The sequence below is a fragment of the Crotalus tigris genome, unplaced genomic scaffold (genome assembly GCF_016545835.1).
Source record: "Crotalus tigris isolate CLP2741 ecotype Arizona unplaced genomic scaffold, ASM1654583v1 scf7180000018048.2368360, whole genome shotgun sequence".
NCBI classification, from domain to species: Eukaryota; Metazoa; Chordata; class Lepidosauria; order Squamata; family Viperidae; genus Crotalus; species Crotalus tigris.
Window position 1 is genome coordinate 601305 of NW_024096794.1, and position 18024 is coordinate 619328.

The window sequence follows — 18024 nt, forward strand, 5'->3', positions numbered from 1 at the left end:
TCTTCTTTGGCAGTATATTGGAAAAGAAAAAGAAAAGTTCCAAAACCAAAGTTTTGGAAAAACCAGGTTTTGGAACCAGAAGAAAGATGACGTAAGTGTATATCTCCATGAAAGGGGACTCATCTTTTCGAATCATCTTCAAGTCTCGGGAACTGACCTAATTGTTTTTTTTTTTTAAAACACAATGGTCTATTATCATGCCAGGAATCATCTGGTTCACCATCATATGATCCAAGGAAAACTGCAGATGGAGGGGAAACTAATTTGAAACAAATTCTTTAAACAGCAATAACCCATTTTCAACTACGGTATGTCTCCGAGCAGCTTTTTCAGAAAAACAGGAGCAAAATTGACACAAGAACTTTTAATACCCTGAGCAGCATATTGTGTCAATCAGAGACCTCATCGGAGCTAAAAACAGCCTAGGAAACAAAATTAGTCAGAACAGGGGTGACTGGGGAGGGCACATTCTTATTTAGGAGGAGGTAAGGGCTGAAACGGACAGAGCAGTTATGCAAAGTTAGCAGGGCTGAATTATGCACATGCTTGAAGCTGGGGTTTTCTGGGGTTTAGGGGAAGGAAAACTTTAGTTCATTGGTTTGCTTGTTTAACTGCTCCAAGCCTTATGTCTCCCATCCTACAATGCATCTTGAGTTTTCAGTAATCATCGTACCACTGATGTTCGGCAGTGCTGTTGGAGGGAGTTCAAGGAGCCATAAAAAAAAGGACTCTGTACTTTGCATTAAAATATTCTCAAACCAATTCAAAGCTAAAATTATACTAGATATGGATGTTTCTTCAGATAGCTAGATGATAGCTAGAAGATAGCTTTTTTATTAAAGTTTTTTTTTAAGCAAGGTAAAAGCTAATATAAACTAAGGGAAAGAAAAGAGAAAAATCAAAGAGGATTCTAAAAGTGCAAGAGAGAAAGAAAAATAGAAAAGAAAGAAAAAAACTAAGTAGTTGTTTTTGGTCTTCTAACTAATGGAAGTTGTAAAGTATAGGTATACATTTACCTCTTACTCTATCATTATAACGTAACTCTCTTCTTTTGATAATCTATTCTGAACCATAAACCATAAGTTCATTTTTTTCTGTTTTACGGACAAGTCTATAAGAGGTTTTCAGTCAGCAGTAAAGATAAATGTTGTCTCTTCTCTAATCAAAGAGAAGCCATTTCTGCAAGTTTTATCATCTTCACCAACCATTTCTCCCTTGTAGATAGTGTTGAGCCTTTTCATTCTTAAGCAAATAATAATCTTGCTATCCTTGACATATAAAAACAAAGTTCCCGTGATTTTTTTCTAAGGTCCATTAGAACAGGGAATTTCCAAAGCAATTTGAAGTGAACTTTAACCACTGCCTCCTTTATCTGACAGAGTCAAGCTTAGCAATGCAAGAAAAACAGGATTCTGTGACTTCTCCAAGCATACCCACTCAATTAGCAAGACCAGCCAGCTCTATTTTAAAAGAAGACTGGGCCATTGCAAATTTGGGGAGATTTAAAGGGGAAACAGCTTAGGAACAAGCCAATATGATGCTATAGTACTGTAGAAGTTAAGTCTATCAGTAGACTAGGCCTTGGAGACTCTTCATCCTTGAAAGTCACTGGTGGCATATATTCTCTCTCTCTCTCTCTCTCTCTCTCTCTCTCTCTCTCTCTCTCTCTCACACACACACACACACACACACACACACACACACACACACACTACTGTATGCTACCTTAGTCTTGCAGGGAAGTGCACTTAGCAATAGCACTTAGACTTATATACCACTTCACAGTGCTTTACAGCCCTCTCTACATGGTTTACAGAGTCAGTATACTGCCCCCGACAATCTGGGTCCTCATTTTACTGACCTCAGGCTGAGTCAACCTTGAGCCACTCAGGATCGAACTCCTGGCTGTGGAGAGAATCATAGTTGTGTGCCCCTCATGCAAGGCTGCAGTGCCAAGTTTTGGGCCCTTTGCAGAAGGCCAGGAGAGTGAGGGTCTACCTCACCTCTGGGGAGGGCAGGATGTTCCATAATGTGGGGGGCAGCAGCAAAGAAGGGTCTCTTCTTAGACCCTGCCAGTCAAAATTCTTTGAAGGGGTCTGCAGCATACCTTCCTTGCCTAATCGAATGAGAGGAGCTGAAGCGATGGGGCAAAGCCTGTTCCACTGGAAGCCTGGCCCTATGCCATGTAGGGTTTTATAGGTAATAACCAACACCATGAATTGGACCTGGAAACAAATCAGTGCCCAGTGCAATTCGCAGAGCAATGATGCTACATGTGCGCTTCTTTGGGCAGCCAGTACGGCTTGCCTGGCCACACTCTGCACCAATACGCTAGAAAAGCAGTGACAATACCCAGCTGCTTACCTCTCCCTTTGATTTGCAAAAGCAAAAAATTACATGTTTTGTTAAAGCACACAAATATCTCACACGCACAATTATCTGATTTCAATTACTTTTTTTTTCTAGGAAAACAATTCTACCATCCAAAACAGAGGACATTTTTTGCCTGAGTAAAATGCATGGGATAAGTGCATCTGTGGAAAAACCGCAAACTAAAGTGCATTTACACTAAGACCATGAGTGGGAATGTTCCGGTGCCTAAGCAGGAAGCCCCTGATCAAACATATCATGAGGCAAGAAAGGGTGGGAGTGAAGCTTCAGCTGCTGTTTACTTGACCTTGCCCTGGATATTACACTGTGAAGTGGGAAGAAAGAGAAACTAGCAATTGTACACCTGCTAGGGACTAACCCAGTTGCCAGGCCAAGGTTGAAGCTGTAATTCCGCCCTACCAAATTGGCTGAGTGAGATGAAAGGTGGAAGAGGAGCCCAGTTCTACTACCGGTATTAGCTATGCAAAGCTGTTAATGTAATTTTCTCATCGCTTTCCATCTCCTTAGCCTAGTGGAATGGAATCCGTGTTGACGGAATCCAAGAATAACATCTATATGAAACAGGCAAAGTCGGATGGCATTGTAGTTTCAATAAATTGCCAGAGGCTTTCAGTAGATCAGATACAATGCTATCACTCAGAGATCAAAAAGCTGGAAAAGATACAAGCCTTCAAATTTATGAAAGGTGACTAGAATTCAGTTGAGGCTGGATTCCAAGTGCCATGTATTCCTCTATATCCTTCCTTTCTGAGACAATCTTCCAACATGCAGCTCACTACTATTCAGATTACAAAATAGCAGAGGTGCCTTCAGTATTGATATTCAGACAGTAGCTCAGCAATTCTTGGTGTATTTCACAACTGAACAGTCTGCAAGAAATGCCAATTTCTTTGTAATGGTACTGTGGTTAGAGGAAGCCAGCCTTAAGGCAAAAGGGATCATCTGTGCAGAACTGCCTGTTGTCAGGGCTTAAAATTTTGACAGCAATAATTCCAATACATCTTTGAGATTGGTATATTAGAGATTACTAGTGCAATGTGTGGAGAATTGGAAGAGATTAATCAGGAGGCCTCTCTTATTCTGTTAAAAGTTTATAAAATAATATTATAATAAGTCAGATATTATTGATTCTGATTGGCAAATGGACTCTAGGACCTCAGACACAGTTATTTCTACCACCTATTATTTCATCCTAACTAGAATTCAACTAGCATTGAATTCAGGTTGTTTTGGATCCAAGACAAATGTTCTTCTGATTCAGTTCTGAATTGGTTCAATTCTGTTGGCTTAATAATATATGTGAAATTAGAAGTACATACAAGCCTTCCCAATATATATGCCCCTGGTTGTTTTAGCCTTCAATTCTCATTGGACTCAGCCAGCTTGGCCAATTGTCAAGGATGATGGAAGATGTAGGACAAGCAATCTGAAGGTATTCATGTTGGAAATCATATACTTGCATCATCAGAAACTTAAAAAATACAAGAAACCACATTACTAAAAGCAGACTGTATTATGTGGTTCTCCTGAAACTGGACAATACTAACATTTGAACCATTAACAATAAGAGTAAGAAAACAAAAGGAAGGAAGTATTGAATTTGTTGTTTCAACAATCATCTCTCCAAAAAAAAAAAAAAAAAAAAAAAAAGCAGAAGGGGAATTCCATGCTTCCTTTGTGTTAATTTTTTTAAAGTCATCATTCTGACATCTTCTGCAAAGGAATGATATTTTCCAGTAGTAACATTTGCAATATTTTAGCATTTATAACTCTTGTATCAGAAAATTTGTATCAGAAAATTAGGGTCAACAGCACCTTTCACAAACGTATTTATGTTCTTCAAATGTCAAAACTATTTCAACCAGTTTCTGTATTCATTTTCTCCAATATCCTTCTAATATTCTGGAAACTTACATTCAATTTAGCAAAGAACACATTGGATATGTGAAGTTCTAGTGAGGCTAAATATAGAAATAAATATTTATGAAAAGTGCCTACATCTTTGTTGGATAATGTGAAAAGAAGGAACTTGAAATAAAATGCAATCACATTAGAAGGTATAGGAATAGTGTCATGTTTGATTTATTGTTTTCAGGAGTATCCTACTTTTTCATATTTGTTTGTTTCTTTATTAAATTTGTATGCCGCCTGTCTCACTATCCAGACTAACTCTGGGTGGCTTATATCACTATGTAATTATCATACTATACATTAAATTCTGGGAAACTGCTATATATGCAATCAGACTACTGATTATTGTCAACAATAACGAGCTATCTAGCCTTATGGTGAATAGTGAGAATTTAATAAGTTTTCTCACTGAGTCACTGTCAATTATATAACAAGTAAAGAGAGCAGCAGGCCTCTAGAAATAGCAGGTGGTGGTAATTGTTGTTATACCAGCCTTGTAAAGAGCAGGAAAGTGTATAATGAGTCTGTTTGTTTTTGTTGTGCCTAAGAGTCAGTGTTGACTCTTGGTGATAAGTCCCTAAAAGTTTTCTTGGCAACATTTCAGAAGTAGTTTGCCATTGCCTTCCTCCTAGGGCTGAGGGAGAGGTGCTGGCCCAAGATCACTCACTGATTTTGTGTCTAAGGTTCCTGGTTTCTAGTTCTAGTTCTCATGACTATAATTAAGTATACTAAAACATAATGTAGACTAAAAGCATTTGCACACACTTCTTGTGCAAGGACTAGACTGTTGTATAGTCTAATACAGACATGTCAAACACGAAGTAGTTTCATGCGGCCCGTGAAGCCATCCTGGAAACAGTGAGGGAACGGCCCCCTTTGCCTTGGCCATGGCCCAGGCCAGCCGGGGACCAATGTACAATTTTGTGGTGGCCATCTATGCTGAAACGTATTCAGTCTTAGCTCCATAAGCCCCCCCACCCGGCATGGCCTGAGAGGAACAGTGAGGCTCCTCCAGTGGACCATGTCTTGGCACTTGTCCTGGTCCCACCCCCCTTCTGCCAGAGACCCTCAGAACTATCCCACTCCTGCCCAGGCCCCACAGGCACCCTTGACGTGAACGATGTAGAGCTGGCCACACCCACCCAGTAGGCCACACCCACTCCATCCACACCCACCCAGTAGGCCACACCCACCCTGGCCACACCCACCCACCCCCCTGAGGGCAATCGCAATGCTGATGCGGTCCTCAATGAAATTCAGTTTGACATCCCTGGTCTAATCAATATAACTCCATTTAATATACTGTGCAAGTAAAACTAATGTAGCTTAGACCATTGAGCTTTTTAAATAAAAGTATAAGTCTGGCACTAAAAAAATGCATATCACTAATAGTCATATTTCTATGGGAAGGATATTCTGTCAGGTGAGAGGCCCCAAAAGGAATCTTCCCACCTTAGTTAATAGCAATACTTCGTAGATGGAAATCTGTGCTAGTCTATAGTGGCCAAAAACTCAGGAGGAATCTGATGGCACCTTTTCCAACTAATATATTTTATTAAACATATAACTTTTGCTGCATTTGATGAACTGAGCTGCATTCTTTTAGTAAATGTTAATCCCAAAAGCTGCTACCAGGCTCCTTCTGACAATTCATGGGGATCATCATCACCAGGTGTTCTTAAGAGTTGAGCACATTTAATTTTTTATTAAACTTATATGCCAGCTATCTTGCCATAGGTGACTCTATGTGAAGATTCTAGCACTTACAGATAATGATGCTATAAACCACCTCCAGGGGTAGGCAACCTTGGCTCTTTTATGCTCGTGGACTGGCTCAAGACCAGACAGGCTTTTATGACCAGGCTGGCTCAAGAATTCTGGGAGTTGAAGTCCACGAGTCATAAAAGAGCCAAGGTTGCCTACCCCTGACCTAGGCTTTAGAAGCTAGCACCAGCTCCAGTTCATTGAACTGGGGTAGGAAGCAAGCATGCAACCACTGCAGTTCTCAGAATATAATGATTCAAACTGGCTATCCAACTATAATCCTGGCGGCAACCCTCTATAGTAGCATCAGTTTCCAGACTGCAAGGGTAGACTATAAAGAGACTGGATGCTAAAAGCATGTCTCCTAAGGGCTACATGCAGTTTCCAGGCTGCAGACCATTCATCACAGTAATCCATTTAAGAGGTCACTAAGCCATGGAATAGTCCAACCAGACTGTCCTTTTGCAGCTATAGTGGTAATCAGTCCACCTGACAGAACACACAATAAGCAACAGTTATGACTTGGAGCTCACGGCTGATCAGGTAATCCCTTGTCTTTTCAAGGATAAACTATCCATAATGCATATCCCAAAGGTGCTTTTCAAAAGGCAGCTGGACTTCCTTAGCTTTTTTTTTCTTGAAAAACAAAGATTGGAAAAACAAAGGTCACTTTTTTGAAGACATCAAAATCCACTTTATGGACAGAGAGGACCATTAGTTTAAAAGAAGGGTAAAAGAGAGCATCTATGAACAGTCCTCCCTCAACAGAGGGGGAGGAATACAATGCCACCTATCGCCTGTCTACAACACACTCCTTTCAGCAATACCAAGAAGGCTCCACACCCATTTGCATTCTGACTCAGGTGACCCTGAGGGTACAGATAAACCTCTAAGAGGCCTCAATGACTCTCAGAGAGCTAACCACCAACTGACCTTCAAAGTGCTAATGACCAAATGATTGCGAAGAATATCAGTCCTTCCATTCCCCAGTATTCAGTCAGAACTGAAGGTTTCTTGGCTGAGAAGCAAAACATTTTCAAGCAATAACAAAGGAAGTCCAGTTGCCTTTTGAAAAGCCACCTTTGGGACAGCCTGGATATCCCAAGGGTGGATAATCTCCTGGATAATCTCCATAGACATATATCAATAATGCATGTCTCATTGCAATTCAGTTAATTTTTATGATCCTCAGAGCCAAATCTAGGAACTTCCATAGCCCAATTATCATGACACATAGAAATAGAGTTAAATATCATCTGCTGATACCTCGCTGCAATTTTTTAGTTTTGTATAATATTAATCCTTACGGTAGTATTATATTTTAGACACCAGTAATTACATATAATACTATGGGGTTATGAAAATTAAAATGAATTTGATGGAGCCTTGCATGCTACTAACCACATTATATTTTCTTTTTCTTTTTCTGAAACTAATCTTTCAAATAGGAATAAGATTATTATGTCACCATGCCATCCCACATTTATCATCCAACAATACAACACAGAGCAAAGTTACATTTCCATCTTCCTCCAGGTAGGGATCATCCATCAACTAGGAATTTTTAAATTCCAAGTTAAATTGAAATGGAATTAGAAAATCTGCAACAGACAAAAGCTTTCTGCAGATAAAAACCTAGATAAGGCCAACAACCAATATTATCCAGCAAATTAAATTTTGCATAGTAGTTGACCATTGAGATCTACTCGGGAAGTTCCCAAACATGAACAGAAGGATAATCGTGTCTTCCACAATGCTCCCTAGCAGCAATTATTTATTTATTATTTATTAAGTTTCTAGACAATAACAGCAACAGCACTTAGCCTTATATACCTCTCCATGGTGCTTTACAGCCCTCTCTAAGCGGTTTACAGAACCAGTATATTGCCCCCAACAATCTGGGTCCTCATTTTACCAACCTCGGAAGGATGGAAGGTAAGTCAGTCTTGAGCTGGTCAGGATCAAACTCCTGCCAATAGAAATGCAGAGTTAGCCTGCAATACTGCTTTCTAACCACTGCGCCACCACGGCTAGATTCTAGCAATTATTATTATTTAAGGTGTCTTGCTCGTATGACATGGTACACAACAGATGTACAAAACATTTCCTTCTAGGGATGTTTCACATAGCATCTTATTTTTTTCTTCTGGACCAGACCAATCTGGTCATTTCAGGGCTGGCAGTCCAACAATTGTAAGTTTAATTATCAATTGATTCATAAGGACTGGGATACTACATATAACCTGCCTCTGCATACTCATCCTGTCTTCCCCTCTTTTGTTCCCCATCTCAACCCAATTTAAATCCTATATTAGTGTAGCTACTCTGTGCACTTGATGAAGTAGGTTGTACCCCATGAATTTTTATTCCCTTTAATAACATTTGCTAGTTAGAAAAGTAACACTAGATTTCTGATTTTTTTTGCTACCACAGAGTAACACAGACTAACACAGTTACAGTATTATGAAATTTTGCTCAACTTTCTGCACAGTCAAGAAAACATATAGTGTACTGGCTGAAAACTTCTAAATGATTTTACATCAGTCCTTCATACACTGAAAATATTGTGAGGTTAGCTTTGTTTTCCTCTTACTACCCACACGTTTACTAGCCATGGGAAGTGACAACACATGTAAAAAAAATTGTATGTAAATACTAGCATACTAGCATTCTCCACATAACAACACATTCTGATTGACAATAATGTGAAGGATCCCTTAAGTCGAACATGCAGTGAAGGGGGGAGGGTGCAGGGAAGGGCTATGCAAAGTTGTCCCCTCTTTCACATTCATGGTCAGAATTTGAGTGTGAATGGCACAATCACCCCCACTTAACCTTCAGTCATGTTTTGAAACTTCCAGGTATCACCTGATACTCATACATCATGGTTTCTATCAGCTTGCTCACACTAAGACCAGATGCCAAAACCCATCTCAACTATTCCAGAGGATTACTAATTTTTCCCCCCAGACGTAATATGCTTAGTTTACAATGTTAGAATAATGAAAGGATTCACTGAAGGTAGTCAGGTTTATTTCAGTCATAAATGTATCATGGAAATAAGGATTTAACTGGAATATATGCTTACCATAAGGCTAAGTAAAACCGTGCACATCTCTCCCAATCATATGTTCCACTTGCTGCGTGAAAGCCAAAGCAGCCTTAAGTACTGTGATGTATAGGAAGCACCACATGAAAACTGAAAAAAAGCCCCCAAAGTGAGATTTAAATAAACTCTGTCACCTTCCCATTTTCTACTCTACCTTCATTCTAGAGCAGCTGTCATGTGATTTCCTACCAGTCAGTAGAGCACAGGACAAAAACCCCACGCTACAGTGCTAGGCTTCCCTGACACCTCCTCCTCCTCCCACTAGAGTTCAAGGCATATTCAAAATAGCTACAACAGTTTCCATACAGCTTCTCAGATTACTACTTAGTTGGGGGAATCCCATGCTTTATTAAGCGGGGGCTGTATCGACTAATCCTCTCTCTGAAGCAAAGCAAAGAGCCACACTAAGATGGCCTTCTGGGTCTCTCTTTAGGAAAAGGAGAGTATCCAATTCTGTTGTCAATCCCAGCCCTTGGGACAACAATCCATGGTTTTCTTCTCCTTCCTGGTGCTGATCCAAGACTTTAAATTTCTGAGGGAGAAACGCAAGTGGTTCTCCATATCTTTGGTCAACAAGCACTGGATATCCAATATCCAGTTGAAAGAAGAACTCATGTGCACTGATTCCTGGCACTATAATTGCAATTAAAATAATAATTGGTTGCCTCCTGTCAAGATTTAAATCACAGCTGCACATCTTGTTGTTGAAAGTTACCTGGTAGCTGTCATGTTTTTCCACAATTGTCACCAATTTTCAGTAGTCTGCAAAAGTGCTGTCCAGGCAAATATCTGCATGGCACTCTGTCTTTTCAATTACTGCTCTTCCCTTATTTGTTTTAGTGTGGTAAGAAAATAACACAACCACCTCTACTAAGGGTAGTCCTTGATCTATAACAGTTTGTTTAGTGACTATTCAAAGTTACAACGGCACTGAAAAAAAGTGGCTTATGACCATTTTTCATGGCTATGACCTTGAAGCATCCCCATGATTGTGTGATCAAAATTCAGATGCATGTTCAATTGACTCATATTTATGACCTGTTTCTGTGTCCCAAGATCATGTGATCACTTTTTGCGACCTTCTGACAAGCAAAGTCAGTGGGGAAGCCAGATACACTTAACTAACTTATCAATTGCAATGATTCACTTAACAACTGAGGAAAGAAAGGTCATAAAATGGGACAAGACTCATTTAAGAAATATCTCACTTAACAACAGAAATTTTGGCTCAATTGTGGTCGTAAGTTGAGGACTACCTGTATTAGCTGTAAGTAGAAGATGGCTGCCGGCAAACTGGTTTACTGGCCTTGGAATGTTGTTGCCCAAACAGTCTGCAAGATAATCTCTAGATTCTATGCTCAGAATAAATTGTGATAAGGCAGGTTTCTGGGATTAACTCTGACATACCTTAAGATTAAATTCTGTGGTTTTAATAGGAAAGGGCAAGTCTATGGGAAAAACCAACCTACTACAAATGAGGCAAGATGGATCCTGATACAGCAACCTTTCACTGTTCTCACTTGCCTCTTTGCCTTGCCATGGGCAGTTCCTCTCTTTCCCACAGTAACTATTTAATAATCTTTAAACTAGAAAGAAGCAATGAATTTCTCATTTAAATAAATTAATTGCCTTTTGATTTTATTTTCTTTTTTTCTAGTAGTTTCCTTCTCCACCAACTGACCTCTTCTAAGTACTGCATAATAAAGAAGATAGCAAATTTAATTGTACCCCACCTAGAGTTGCTGTGAGCGAGTCTCTAAATTTGATGAATAAAAATAAATACTGTTGAGAACAGGTATTTGGTATTTTAGAACCCTGTCCGACAAAGAGAGCAGGGTTCTGTGTTGGAAAACTAGAAGCAACCTGCCAAGCACCAGGAAAATTGGAAGATCAAGACAGTTCAAATAGGTACAGGTAGTTCTCGACTTACGGCCACAATTGAGCCCAAAATTACTGTTGCTAAGTGAAGTATTTGTTAAGTGAGTTTTGCTCCATTTTATGAACTTTCTTGCCACAATTGTTAAGTGAATCACTTCAGTTATTAATTTAGTAATACGGTTGTTAAGTGAATCTAGTTTCCCAATTGACTTTGCTTGTCAGAAGGTTGCAAAAATGGGATCACGTTCCCTGGGATACTGCAACCGTCATAAATATGAACCGGTTGTCAATCTTCTGAATTTTGACCGTGAGGATGCTGCAATGCTTGTAAGTGTGAAAAACAGTCATAAGTCCCTTTTTTTCAGCAATGTTGTAACTTCGAACTAAATGAACTGTTGTAAGTTGACTATCTGTATAAAAATTTATTGCAAGCTTGAGCTCTCTACAAGAATCTAAACTCCTAACAGCCAAGGGAAATTAGCAGAAAAGTAGAAGGAATTCAAGGTGGGCTGAACTTAGAACTCTTGTGGGCTCAAAGGGACTCATGATCGATGACACATTTGATCCCTCAAGCAAAAAACCTAAATACAAATATGACAGAAAAGCAACACAAATGCAGAGCTACAGGGATAAAAGGACCCTCGGCTTACAGGCCAGGGAGAGGGACGGTAAAAGAGCACTAGGAAATAATCACACACGTATTTCATTTCCCAACTTTTTCACTGTCTTTTGAAAGGATAATGGAATGCTTGCTAAAATAAAGTTAAGTGCGCCTTCAATTTCTCTGAAGAGTCAGTACAAAAAGTTTGGTCTTAAGGGTCATACATATTCTGATGTGCAAACTCTGATCTGCAGAATGCAAAATCAAAATGGGTCGTATTTTGGTATCATCAAAAATGCCCAAATTTGACTTCAGGACACTACTTACTCCCCTCTGCTGCTGCCCCACCATCCTTGAATTAACTTAATTTACATTCATGATGACCTAATCCAGGGGTAAGCAACCTTGGCTCTTTTATGACTGGTGGACTTCAACTCCCAGAATTCCTGAGCCAGCTGGGAGTTGAAGTCCACTGAGTTATAAAAGAGCCAAGGTTGCCTACCCCTGACCTAACCCATCCCTTTTCAGAGGCTCAGTTCACGTGCTGGCTGCCAGGCAGAAGGGGGATTTATGATAGAAACCAATTCTTACTGCCACCATTTCCATGCTTTGAGAATCCAGTTCCCACAGAACCATCACAATCCTTCCAACTGACATTCAAGACTTAATTCATTTGAAAATCATGCCTCATGGCTGATGTTTTGATTCAATATGCACGAAGCAGCCCTGAACATAGTTTTAAAATCCTTTTAAATTGTCATAACAGGAATTCTCACATATCCCGCTTAGAGTTGTCTGAATGATTACTAGCTTAGAAATAAACAGTAAATCTTATACTAAACAGTTTCCATGTTTCTATCTGTCATTCCAATGTAAAGATCATCATCTAACATTTACACCTGTGAGAATCAGATTGATTCACCTATTATACAACCAAAAAAGTACTGTTAAAAACAGAGATATCCAACTTTGGCAAGTTTAAGACTTGTGGACGTCAATTCTCACAATTCCCCAGCCAGCTATGCTATGGTAGCTGCCCTGTTCCAGAGTGATCAGCTGCAAAAGCTAGCCTTCAAGAACCAGCTTCATTGTGGAACTATAAAAAACAGGAAGTAGAGATCTGAAGCCACAGACTCCTGTTCTTTCATCATTAGAACTGTCACGAGGAAGTGATAATTGTCCATTGCTGTGAAATAGTGAATAAAAAGAATTCTAGCTTTGTTACGCCTGGATGGCCACAGACCCACCAAACTAGCAGCTGCTCTTTTCAATGGAACGGGCAGGAATAAGGCACGCACACACACCATGCTTCTTCAACATACATAGAGATTTTTAAGAGTTTTTCTTTTTCATTTCACAGGAGGAAGAGAGGAGTAGGATATCTTTTATAAAGACAAATATATACTACATTTGCTCCTGGAGGCCAGCTGTCCTAGTTCTTTAAACTAGGAAAGACCACAGGAAGAAAAAGCACAAATCCCCCCCTCCAGTTTCGTCATCATGAACAAATATCTGATCAGACTAGAAGCATTCATCCCCATCATTTTGTTTCTTCCATTAGCCTTCCCCAACCAAATATTCTTCTGAGCGCTGGCTAACAGACCTCTTATAGCAGTGATGGCAAACCTTTTAGAGACCAAGGCCCCAAACTGCAACCCAAAACCCACTTATTTATCACTGAGTACCAGGTGGGCATGGCTGTGGTGGTCATGGCAGACTTGGTGGGTGTGGCCAAGGTGGGTGTGGTAACCTCGATGTTGCTCATGGGGAGGGATGCCTGTGAGAGCCAGGCAGGGTTCGGGGAGATCCAGTGGGTCTCTGGCAGGTAGGGCGGTGGGCAGGAGGCTCGTCCTGCGGGGTGAGGCGAGGCAAGGCAAGGCAGGGCTGGGGTGCCATTGTCGCAGGGCGAGGCAGGACCGGGGCGGCTGCTGCCTGACACCATCAGCCCCCGCACACAGAAGCCAGTGAGCACATGGGGGCCAACAGTGTCTGTCAGCAGCCACAGCCTGCTGGCCCCTCGACTGGCACACTCTGGGGCTCTGCAGCCACCACCAGAAGTTCAGAGAAGCCGCCTCTTAGCTAGACAGATGGCCAATAGCTGAGGAGGTGATGTAGTAGGTCCTGGGGGGGGGGGAAGGAGAGCATGCAAGGTCAGGAGGGATAGGAAAGGGGGGAGGGAAAGCAGCCGTGCTGGGATGCATCTGGCCACGTGGGAGCTCGGCAAGTTAGCTGGCAGCTGGTTGAAGAGGGACGATTGCCATTTCTGGGCCATGGCGCACGTGCCCACAGAGAGGGCTCCGAGTGCCGCCTCTGGCATGCGTGCCATAGGTTCGCCACCACTGTCTTATAGCCAGCCAGCTCAGCCACAATTGAAAACTCTGCTAGAGAAAAGCACAGAAGGTTAGCACAACTAGGAAAACTAGAGGTGCCCAAAGCAATAAACAAAGCTCGTCTGGATTTCAGAATACAGAGGGCCTCTGAAAGGGCCTAAAGCAGAGGAAGGCAGCATAGGAAGAATTTCGGGCAGAAAGGAGATAAGGACAAGAGCCTGAAGCTCTTAAGATACATGACTTTCGCCTGGCCCCAACTGCACCCTGTTCCCTTGCTTTACTCCTGGAAGGAATCAGCTTGCTTTTTTTTTTTTTTTTTGTCCCCTTCCTAGCAGAGAAAATAAAGCAAGAATGAACCATGGAAGCAACAGCAGCTGCTTTTTCTTCCCACAAAGCCTTTCTCCATTCATGATTTGTGATTCACTCAGACCCTCCCCTCCTTCCATTTATCAAATCAGCAATGCTGGGGAAGGAAGAAGAAACTAAGCAGGCAAGGGAAAGGACAAGAGACTTGGTGCAGAAGCAAGTAAGAAAATATTTTAATATTTCCCATATGGTGCTCTCCAGATGTGTGGGATTATACTTCAAACCCGCCCCAATTCTCATGCATTCAGATCTTCTCTGAAATGTTTCTTTTTTTCTATTTAACTGCATGTAGTTGATATATTATTTAATGTATTGCTACTATGCAAACGCTTTTGGATAGGAGGCAATATAAAAAGTTATTAAATAATATACCATCCTTCACCATGTTATTTGTTCTGTTTAGGGAAATCAAGAATGAAGCCCACGCATTGCATTCTCCACGTGCTGAGGAACAAACCCCTATCTTCTAGGTAGGCAAGACTAGCAATACATGTAACAGGCCCATCAGGAAAAAAAAAAAAACATTAACTAAATCTGCAGGATCACAGCAGAGAACAAAAGGGGATCTAATGATCAAATCCCAGGTCTTAACCTACAAAGAAAGCTATACAAATATGAGCAGTTTAATAATGGCAATGATCATTAAAGTGAATACCTTTACCTCTTTACAGTAAGAGAATGGAACTAGAGCAAAATGTCAGGAAGAACTTGCAAACACAGCCCCAACTCACTATTGCTAAGAAGCCCACCCATCTCTCAAAAGTATGCCTAGCCAGGAGAGAGTTTCAGGTCAGATTACCCTGTGTAGATTTCCTCAGCAACCTTTCCAGAGCCTCTTGCCTCTTTCTACCTCTCTGTTCCATAGAGTAGCCCAGGGGTAGGCAACCTTGGCTCTTTTATGACTCGTGGACCTCAACTCCCAGAATTCCTGAGCCAGCATGGCTGGCTCAGGAATTCTGGGAGTTGAAGTCCACGAGTCATAAAACAGCCAAGGTTGCCTACCACTGAAGTAGACTTTATTCCCTACAAGAGCTGCTTCAAGTTATACAGACAGGTTAACAACACATAGACAACTCCTATTACCAGCAGCACAAGCCAGCATTGATCCCAGAAATTTAGTAAATACATGGCAGGTTGTGAGAGGAGGAACAGGTTTTCATAATTTTTTCTCTTCCTATCATCTGTTCCAAACCTCAGCTTCATTGTCTGTGCGTCTGCATGTTTTCAATACAGTTATGCACCTATTGACTAGGATTCTTACTGTGTGAATGACAACCAACAAAATACATATTTTGATACTGGACAAAAAAAACGTAACTTATTCTTTTTCTCCCCAGGCAGACACCATACTTCTATATAACTACTGGATCACCTTAAAAAAAACAAAAACAAATGAGTTCATCCAACTCATAATATATTGTGACCCTGCTTTTGTCTTTCCTGTATTCTCCATCTTTGCAGATAACACGTGTACAAGGGACTGCAGACAGGACACCTATTTGTATGGCCAACTCACCAATGTGGTGTGGAAAGCAACCCCCTTCCCCCCCTTCCCCCTCCCTTAAGCGTCCAGGTTCCAGGAATAAGGTTCGTTACGCCAAATAAGCACACACGGATGCAAGGATCGCGCAGGAACGCGTAAACAACTGCACATAGGGATCTGCAACTGTCAACTGCACATAGGGATCTGCATTGGGGTCACTCACGTGTCTCCCTCTTCGGATAGGAAAGCAAGGATCTCCAGCAGTTGCTGCCTGAGCCTCTCCTCCTCGTTATCCTCCTCCTTCTCGGGGTTAGGCTCCCCTTGCAGCCCAGTTAAGGACTCCACAATAGACGAAGAGCCGTAACTCGAATCAAGTCTCTCGTCTGCCGGTTCCTCTTTGCCTTGACTGTGAGATCCGGGGATTTTATCCAACGGGATCCTTCCGGCAGCCGGGGACCGGGGCTCCGCTTCCCCAGGCTGGCCCTGCAGTGAACGGATAAAATCGATACCCGAGTCGCACTGCCCTTCTTCCAGGTACGCGCCGCCTCCGCCGCCACCTTCCAGCAGCATCTCTTTCTTCTCCCCGTAGCTCCGGATCTCCGACATGGTCCCCAGCGCAGGAAGCGACGAGGTTCTCCCCCAAGAAACACGGGGCCCTGGCGCTTAGGAGACCGGCACGCGCAAAGTCCGAAAACGAGGAGAAAGTGAAAACCCCGGAAAGCTCATTCCGAGAACAGAGCAAACCCAAAGCCTGAAAAGCAGAGCTGCCTGCTCCGCCTGGGTTCCTCCCAGCCGCAATAAAGTCCGCCTCTTCCCCTCCCATTGGAGAGCGCCACCTGGCGTTGCGCATGGAAATGACTTCCTCCTCCGCTCGCCTTGAAACCTGCTCGGTTACGCCCATAGTAGCAGGGCTTTTCAACCTTTTCACCCATTGTACCACTTTTAGATATGGCAACATCTGAGTGCCACCAGTCACCTAGCAAGGTGTCAAAAACTTGATGACCCCCCCCAAAAGGAAAAAAGTGATAAAGTAACAGGTAGTCCTCGACTTACAACACTTCGCTTAGTGACTCTTCGAAGTTACAATGGCACTGAAAAAAGTGCCCCCCAAGCCACAGCTGAGCCAGACACCTGCCTGCCTGCCTGCCCGGCAGCGCTCTTCCTTCTGTCCAAGGTTTTCAATGTTGTGAGCATTTCTGTTGAGGATTGGCAGTGGGGGTGGGGTGGGGGGTGTTTGGTTTTTATTTGCCCCGTCTGGGTGGTTGCAGCAGGATTTGGTCACTTCACAGGACCCTGGGACACTGTGACAGTCATAAATATGAATCAGTTGCCAAGCATCTGAATGTAAATCACAAAACCCTGGAGATGCTGCAACATTCCAGCTGATCGGCACTTCTTCTGGGCTCAGCAGAAGTGCTAGGATCAGTGCTGCTTTCCAGCTGACTGGTGCTTCTTCAGGGCTCAGCAGAAGCACCAGGATCAGCACCAAGCTCCAGCTGGAACCTGGCACTGATCCTGGCATTTCCACCAAGCCCTGACAGCCCCGAAGAAGTGACGATCAGCTGGAAAGCGGCACTGATCCTGGCGCTTCCGCTGAGCCCTGACAGCCCTGCAGCTCCAGCCATCTCTCGCTCAGGCTTCTGCGATGCTGCCACCGGTTCAGCTCATTCCCCTCCCCCGCTACCACTTTTTTAGGATGGTCGCGTACCACCTGCCAGATGCCAATGTACCACAGGTGGTACCCCTACCACTGGTTGAAAAGCCCTGTGTTACAGTAAGTAGCTGTCCGCACTGAGGTTACACTTGTCCTCTTCTCCTTAGGAAGGCGCTAACACGGAACTCTTCCGAATAGCATTTGTGCATTGAGACGATACCATCGAGGTTTCGAATGTATTGATTTCTGAGGTCAGGTGTTATATTGGGAATTCCTTTCATTCCCTCTCCCCCCCGATTATAATATGTACTGTGGGCATTTTATCGTTTTCATTTGTCATGGATGTTTGATGTTGTGGGAACAGTCAGAAGTCTTGACTGAATTACAGCTCTAACTAAACAGAATAAATAAATGGGGGGGCAAGGGCAGACTTAGAAAGCAACTCAGCTCAGCAGTTTTTAGATGCTGAACTTAATAAATCTGCAATGACCCTCAGCCGATCTATCTTCAACTACAATGAGGGTGGCAAACAGCAGA

At 42.3% G+C, this 18024-nt stretch overlaps 1 protein-coding gene across 2 annotated transcripts in view; it reads right to left on the reverse strand.

Annotated features, from left to right (window-relative positions):
• NFKBIE (NFKB inhibitor epsilon) overlaps positions 1–16717 on the reverse strand; it is a 31649-nt gene extending 14932 nt beyond the window's left edge. The window contains exons 1-2 of one of the 2 annotated variants that reach the window (XM_039347035.1): positions 9155–10176; positions 7986–8035 (exon numbers count right to left, since the gene is read on the reverse strand). In XM_039347035.1, the coding sequence (XP_039202969.1) occupies positions 7986–8035; positions 9155–9181 (77 nt within the window). In that variant the 5' untranslated portion in view covers positions 9182–10176. Of the gene's footprint in view, positions 1–7985; positions 8036–9154; positions 10177–16056 lie in introns of those variants that run through there. The other variant, XM_039347034.1, reaches the window with a different exon arrangement.
• Between the last annotated feature and the right edge of the window lie 1307 nt (positions 16718–18024).